Raw genomic sequence first — 8,229 nt, 5'->3', positions numbered from 1 at the left:
CCGTTCTGGGGCGTCTGGCTGGATCTGGTCTGGCTGGGGAACTCCTGACCTCCCCGGGCGCGGGGCTCGCCCGCACCTGCTCCGGTGCGCTCCCCCGGAGGGCGCTCCGTGGCTCGGAAGCGCTCCTCCAAATCACTTTCTAACAGCACTGCCTACCGTCGGGCTTATATTCTAAAACACCTGCAAGGAACGCAGATGTTGTCAGGCTTTGGACTGGCCCAGAGTTCTGACCCGGGCGCTGTTGGTTTCCGAATCCACCTGTTTTTCTGGGAGTTTGGTACCTGGCAGTGTGTGGTGCAGCCAGCATCCGGCCAGGTGTGCGCTTGCAGTCGTGCGAAAGCCCCGCCGCACATGTCTGCCTGCATCAGAATCAAACCTGACTCGAAAGGTACCTCGATTTTCTGCCGATGTGGCAGTAATTTTCCAGGGCGCTGTAGTTTGAGATATCGAGTCTTGGTTATAAAGGTTGGATGTAAAGACACTGTAAAGAGAAGGGTGTTGGATTTACGGAGTTGGTCATTGGAAGGCACTTTTTCTCATGGCACATTCCACTGAAAGAAAGCAAAGTCCGAATGGTCTTTAAAAAGTTTTCTTACCTACGTGACGGGTTCAGGCTGTCGGGAGTCAAATGGAGGCCACCTGAATGAAAAGGGCGTGGAATGCTTTATTCTAGTTTTGCTTTTAGCGAGGGATCTTGGGTTGCGTCAATGAATGAAGCTCCAGGGGAGCTCAGGAAAAGCAATGTTTGTCCTGTGCGGTGGCTCCAAGTATGGGACACTGCACACCGGTTGGTGGGAACACTTAAGCGTGACTGGTGTTCCCCTCTGTATAACTTACTGCCATTAATTGGATGGTCAGTGAAAAAATGGCTGGCCAGGTTGCAAATGGCAAAGTGGCTGGGATTCTGCACTAGGCACTCCCCAGTCGTGTTTATCAATGGTAGTGATGGGGAACAGAAGAGCGGAGTCCACGCCAAGGACTGGGTTATCTGTTTCACTTGGCCCCAGCAAAGCAGCAGCTTTGCAGAGCGCCTGGTATGTGTGATTAAACCGAATAGCTGAAAAGATGTACATTACTGAGAGAATTTTGTGTATTCCTTTTGTGCTGTATTTTGCATACCATCTAAAACATAAAAAAAGGTTGCTTCTCAGTTTCCTTTTCAAATGGTACCCGATCAAGACAAATATCCAATAACACGAGCATATGGATTTCCCATGGCATCGTCCTACTGCTTTCCAGGTATCTTTGGACACCAGTGCGGATTAATAAACAGAGACATTACTGCAGAGCCTGTGTGTTACAGACCTGTACCTTTAGGAAAATAACCAGGTCCACACATTTCAAGGTCTTTGCTTTTTTTTTTTTTTTCTTGTGAGACGGAGTTTTGCTCTTGCTGCCCAGGCTGGAGTGCAGTAGTGCACTCAGCTCACTGCAACCTCCGTCTCCCGGGTTCAAGCGATTTTCCTGCCTAAGCCTCCCAAGTAGCTGGGATTACAGGCATGTGCCACCACACCTGGCTACTTTTGTATTTTTGTTAGAGACGGGGTTTCTCCATGTTGGTCAGGCTGGTCTCGATCTCCCGACCTCAGGTGATCTACCCTTCTCGTCCTCCCAAACTGCTGAAATTACAGGCTTGAGCCACCGCGCCTGGCCGGTCTTTGCCTTTAGAAGACTAGAGGGTGTTGAAGTTTTAGAAATTCAGCAGTCTCCATGCATGTTTTCAAGGCTACTTACTTTTCTCATAAAATGAAGCTTTATTTTCGTATTACAGTTTGTATTGGAAAGGTAAGCCCTAGAACAGTTAATCTGTAAATTTACCAGAATCTCAAATTGGATGGCAGCGGTTTTAGTTACTAATAATGCTGATTGCTTAAACTCAAGAAACTCCTTTCTTCTAACTGGGCATCTGTTTCAATTTCATTATCCAGAAGGTCCCTTGTCTTGTAGGGAGCACATGAGGCTGTCGACAAATAATAGTGCCCTGTGAGTACCCACTGGTGTGTGGTTGAAAAAGCTACTTGTGTCTTAGGCCATGTATTTCAGCCTTCCCAATCCTGAAATGGAGCCTTACGGTTGATCGGAATGTGACTGAGGACCCGAAAGAGTGAGAGAACACTTCTGTTAAAAAGCCAGAAGGGTGGAATTTAGCGGACTCAGGTTGGCTTCATGGACCAGGCTGTGAGTGGGGTCCTGGTCAGAGGTAGAGACTTGCACCTGTTTAGTGTCTGCCTCGGTGCCTAAAGAACCAGCAGCTGGAAACTGTCAGGGTCTGAACAGCTTGAGGAAGGGAAGGCTTTGTAAACCTGGAGCATCCTGCCTGTGCCTCCTGGGCAGGGTGGTTTCCAAGGAGCCTGGGAGACTGGTTTGGTTGGTTGGTTTTTCTCTATCAGTATAGGTCAGTGTGAGTTTGCTCTCCGGCCTCACATTCTTGGGGTCGCATTTGCTTTTGAGTGAACTCTGCACAGCACTTGGATATTCACTGGAAAACAGCAGTGCTCTGGAATAGTTATTTTTAAAATGCCCTGAGCAGTTAGGAAAATGATGAAGGGTAAAGTGCGGAGAGGGAAGAGGTGAGGGGCCTGATGCAGTTTGCTGGGGTTGCAACCACACACTGCCTGTGAGGCCTGGAGCAGCCAGTTGCTCGTTTCTAGTTGGAAGGCAGATAGAGCTGGGGAAGTGGTGGTATGATTAGGTCTGGCTGGGAATAAGGTTGCTTGGCAGTGTATTATTATTTGCTAACTTTGGTGGCTACGGAGGTCTAGGGGCTGAAGGAGTGACTTGCATGGGTCTCTGCCCTCTGAATACTCGATGGTCATCGGATGGTCCGTGTAGATGCTGTTGAATCGACAGGAAGTTATCCGGAGACCTTGTTTCTGCATACAAACTGTTTTTTCTGTGGTGTGGTTCTTCTGCCCGAGTGAGCAGTCTCTGTTTCAGTGTCGGCTCTGAGAAGAATGGGATAGATGTTAGACTTTTGTATGACACTTAGACTGCTGCTATTAGGAGCAAATTAATGGGTCAGCTGCAGCTTCTGAAAAGAATTGATCATAGGCTTCTGTGTTTTTGGTTACAGGGGTGGTGGTGGGTTTCTTCCAAACTTGTGCAGTTACTTTTCTGCTGAAGCATGTTTGGGAGTAGAAAGTGACTTCTCTTGAACACACCCAGCCAGATAAACTTGTGCTGTTGTAATTTATTATAACTAATGGAAGATTCTTTCAAATAGCACTGTAACAAGACAAAAGTCAAATATTTCGAGGGTGTTGGTTTTCCTTATGTTGGCATATGTTGCTAAGATAATTCTTTGCAAAGTTACAAGATGAACATCAGCTCAGAGAACCCAGTAGAGAAGAAATTAGGCCAAACCTAGCATCTCACTCTGATGTGAGCATGTCAGGTTTTAATGATTCAAAGTGATTCCCTAGGCTCCAGCTCTCCTGATTCTTTCAGGCTGCTGATATCCTCATTATAATTTTTTCTCTATAATGAAATGATCGATACTAGCAAATGTAGGAAGAAGGTATCCTTTCTTTTTTTGAATTAGTGTTTTGGAAAAGGAGAAAGAGGTCATTAAGTTAAAATTCATGGTAGGACAGACTGTGGTGGCTAAGGCAGTCTAGATTTAGAGCCATGCCTGGGTTTGAATCTGGGTTTTGCCATTTGATTGCTGTGGTACCTAATGCGCATTGCTTAAGCACTTGGTTCCTCAGTTTCTCTATCCCTTAAAGGAGGTCACTCATGCCTATCAAGGTTGTTGTTGGTTGTTGTGAGACTGGAATCGCCAGGCACATATGAAGTGCCTGGCATGGAATTTGGAGCATAGGAGATGTTCAGCGCATGGTGTTGCCTCGATGGTAGGGCTTTCGCAGCCAAGAAGACGTGATACTTAGGTTAGAACTAAAGTGGGGCGCACACCACAGATGGGGCCGTCGAAGATGGGTGCTCTGCAGAAAGGGCCCGCAGTAACCATAGCCGATGTGGATTAGGAAGAAACCATCCGACCTCTGCCTAAACAATGCTATTCATGAAATCTCGGGCTTGATGTGCCTGAATAGGGGTTTTAATATTAAAGGTGTAATATGTTGAGAACGATTCACTGTATGGTAAAAGTCGAGTGGATTTGGTGCCATTTGCCACTGATGTTTAATTTTAGTCAGCCTGGTGGCCTTCTGATGATTCTTGCGTGAGTGCTAGAACTCCCTACGAGTGTGGGGAAGTGGAGCACTAGATAGTGGCAGGAAACCAGGTCCCTGAGTGTCCAGAGGTTGGGAGACAGCCTTGAACTCTGCCGTCTCTATCCCACATCCTGTTGCTAGGCCCGTTTGGCTTTTTCAGACATCCCCTGAAAGCAGGCCCTTGCTGCCTCATGCTGGAACTGTGGCGGTAGCCTCCCTCTTGGTCCTGCTTCCAGCCTGCCCGACGCCACGCGCTATGAAAGCTGCTGCCCACAGGACTTCTGTCTGTCACTGCCCTGCTGAAAAGGACTCGGTGTCCGGCCTTCCCTACAGGAAGTCGCACAGCCAGGGTCTCAGGATGGCCCCAGCCTCCTTGGTGCTACTGACTCCCAGCACACATGCACTTGTGTGGGCACAAACAGGACAGATACCCCAGGAAAGTGGTTCAGAATCCACCCTGGGGCCACCTTTCCCCTAGGCCTAAAGGTCGCCTCTGCCCCTTGGCTTGCATAAGACCTGTGCCATTTTTGTCCCACCTGCTACTGTGCTGGTGGGATGGGCGTTCGGGTGCCTCCTCCACACTGTTGGCTTGTTTGCTCTGAAGGTGACCGTCTTAGTTTCCTTTTTTGTTAAATTTATTTGTGGGAGATGCTCTTTCAGGAAACAGGTTTTCAGTGTACTCTGAGAATAAACAGTAGTGCAGGAGGTGGCTGGCTGGCAACTGGCTCTCAGAAAGACGCTGAAGCCATAAAACGGTATTGCTTTGATAAGTGATCATTCAGTTTTATTGCTTTTAACATTTACGTGATGGTGTTTTTTTGGTCCTTTTGGAAGTAAAAGCCCGTTTTCCAGACAAAGACATTGCTAGACTTTAATAAATAACTGAAAATTTCTTTTGGGTATTTTGTAAAGTCTATTTTTGTTACCGTTTTTGTGTTTAAAAAATTTTTTTGGTTTTTTTTAATTTAAGCGACAGGGTTGCTCTGGCTGTAGTGCAGTGGGTGATCTTAGCTCACTGCAGCCTTCAACTTCTGGGCTCAGGTGATCCTCCCACCTCAGCCTTCCAAGTATCTGGGACCACAGGGTTGAGGTGACCACATCTGGCTAATTGGTTTTTTTTTTTTTTTTTTTTTGAGTGTTGTAGAGATGGGGTCTTACAATGTTCAAACTGGTCTGGACTTCCTGGCCTCAAGCGATCCTCCTACCTGAACCTCTCAAAGCACTGGGGTTATAGGTGTGAGCCACCTCACCTCACCCCACCTGTTTATGGTTTTTTGCATGAGTAACAAATAGCGTGGATATCCTGCTTGATTTCCAAGGCAAAGAAATTTTACCCTGGAGAACAAGAGTTGTAACAACATATTTCTTGCCATGTACCATGACAGAGTTAGATGTTAAATGTCACCTGCTTTAGAAATTGCTTGTTCTGAAGTAATTTGGACTTAAGAAAGTTGCAGGAAGCAGGGTTTTAAGTGTCATGCGTAGGCAAGAAAGTCAGTTATGCCATTTTTCTAGTAAGTTAACACATGCCTCGGCTAATGAGAAGTCAGATGTGTTGAAATTTTTGAAGAGAAGCAGGTCTACTTCTGAGGGTTGGTAATTTTAACTTTTTATTTGGAAGTTGGAAACAGTAATTAGTACGTTTCTTGTATGGGGAAATACACCAACCTGAGCCAGAGCAGGGATGCTTCCAGAATTCAGTGATGACAACCCTGAGACAGAGGCTGGCAAGAACCCAACATGGGATGGGAAGAGGGGCGTCTGGGAGAAGGCACCCTGAAAAATAGCGTCGACTTGTCTGTGTTGTGCTGCACAGAAGGGCTGGGCATGTCTGAGGCTGCGCTGGGAGTCCTGGTGGGTAATGGGGCACTGCCTGCCAGGGGCTGGACTCTCACTGTCCTATGCCTGTGACTGTGTAAAGCAAAATCTTTTTTTTTTAAATATGAAGTCTCACTTTGTTGCCCAGGCTGGAGTGCAGTGGCACGGTCTCGGCTCACTGTAACCTCTGACCGCTGGGTTTAAGCCATTCTGCCTCACCCTCCCGAGTAGCTGGGACTACAGGCACACGCTACCATGTCCGGCTAATTTTTGTATTTTAGTAGAGATGGGGTTTCACCATGTTGCCCAGATAGTCTTGACCTGCGGGGCTCAGGCAACATGCCCGCCTCGGCCTCCCAGAGTGCTGGGATTAGAGGCGCAAGCCACCGCACCTGACCTGAATTCAGTTCTTAGTGTACCCCTTAAGGGGTGGAGACACTGTTGTGAGGTCACAGCTGTTCATAGTCGCAGAAATGCCCGTGTTTCCTTGGAAGGAGCCCATGTTACCTGCCAGGAGCTTTAACTTCATGCATGTTTGAAACCTGGGAGCAAGCGTTGTGGCCCATTCTCAAGGTGGTCATTCTCTTTGGGTCGTTGAGGATCTAAAAGCTATTTAGAAGGAGACTCCCTTGTGAAACCAGAACAAGTCATGTGATTGTCCTGCCTACCATAGAAGATTAAAAAATCTGGCCCCTCTGTTTTGATTGCACGCCAGTCACAAAGGTTTCTTACATCCCGATACTGGGAGGGCAGTGTCCTGTGTTGTGTACTAACCTCCAGCTCTTGCAATAAGTTGTCAAACTGGCATCTGGTTGGGAAAGTGTGCTGTGTGAGTTTGGTAGGGTGACCAGTATTGTGGAACGTGGTCCCATCCCAGGGTGTGGCCGCAGGTGCCTGGGTGGTAATCTGACTTCTGGCTGTCTCTCTTGCCACCCCGTTCACAGTACTTCAGAAGAAGTTGAGGAGAGTGTTTCCAGAGGACACTGTGTGGCATTGCTGTGAATGTGTAGGCTGAGCAAACCTTTCTACTCCGCAGCCCCTTAAAAAAGCTGTAAGCTGTTGACCTCAAGTTGCAAGTACATTTCATCAATAAGACTTTGGGGAATAAATTATATTTCATGACTCTTAATTGACCTTGTGCAATTGCTATATATATATATGTTTTTTTTTTGTTTTTTGTTTTTGAGGTGGAGTCTCCCTCTGTCGCCCAGGCTGGAGTGCAGTGGTGCAATCTCTCCTCACTGCAAGCTCCGCCTCCCGGGTTCACGCCATTCTCCTGCCTCAGCCTCCCGAGCAGCTGGGACTACAGGCGCCCCCCTGCCACACCCGGCTAATTTTTTTGTATTTACTGAAAATAAATACAAATAATAAATCTCTCTAGTGAAATAAATCTCTCTACTGAAGAGAGAGGGTTTCACCGTGTTAGCCAGGATGGTCTCGATCTCCTGATCTCGTGATCCGCCCACCTCGGCCTCCCAAAGTGCTGGGATTACAGGCGTGAGCCACCGCACCCGGCTATTTTTTTTTTTGAGATGGAGTCTCGCTCTGTTGCCAGGCTGGACTGCAGTGGCACGATCTCGGCTCACGGCAGCCTCCTCCTCCCAGGTTCAAGCAATTCCCCTGCCTCAGCCTCCGGAGTAGCTGGGACTACAGGCGCTGCCACCATGCCCAGCTAATTTTTTGTATTTTAGTAAGAGACAGGGTTTCCTCATGTTGGCCAGGCCTGACCTCGTGATCTGCCCGCCTTGGCCTCCCAAAGTGCTGGGATTACAGGTGTGAGCCACTGCGCCTGGCCATGCAATTGCTATTTTAAAACATGCTTGTGAACCTGGGCGCGGTGGCTCATGCCTGGAATCCCAGCACTTTGGGAGGCCGAGATGGGAGGATCACTTGAGCCTTGGAGGTCAAGGCCACAGTGAGCTATGATTGCATCACTGCACTCTAGCCTGGGGCGAGACACTGACTGGTCCCAATACTGTCCATCATGTAGAAATGAAAGGCAAACAGATTATTTAAGAAGTGAAGAAACAGCTATACAGAAAGAGAAACTCCAGTTTATTAAATACAACAAATGTAAAACTACATTTCAGCAGCGTGGGAAGAAATAAAAGAATTGCAGAAACTGCAGATTCATAGAAAGTGGGTATAGAAGGCCGGGCGCGGTGGCTCAAGCCTGTAATCCCAGCACTTTGGGAGGCCGAGACGGGCGGATCACGAGGTCAGGAGATCGAGACCATCC

General features: G+C 47.8%; 1 protein-coding gene across 1 annotated transcript in view; it reads left to right on the top strand.

Annotated features, from left to right (window-relative positions):
- Positions 1 to 6: 6 nt before the first annotated feature.
- The window catches only part of USP7 (ubiquitin specific peptidase 7 (herpes virus-associated)), a 75,319-nt gene continuing 67,096 nt past the window's right edge, over positions 7 to 8,229 (top strand). The window contains exon 1 of the mRNA XM_011961382.1: positions 7 to 388. Within this exon, the coding sequence (XP_011816772.1) occupies positions 196 to 388 (193 nt within the window). The 5' untranslated portion in view covers positions 7 to 195. The remainder of the gene's footprint in view (positions 389 to 8,229) is intronic.

This window comes from Colobus angolensis, unplaced genomic scaffold, assembly GCF_000951035.1.
Source record: "Colobus angolensis palliatus isolate OR3802 unplaced genomic scaffold, Cang.pa_1.0 Scaffold55, whole genome shotgun sequence".
Lineage (NCBI taxonomy): Eukaryota > Metazoa > Chordata > Mammalia > Primates > Cercopithecidae > Colobus > Colobus angolensis.
Note: the sequence above shows the minus strand (reverse complement) of the source record. Positions and strands in the feature narration are given on the sequence as shown.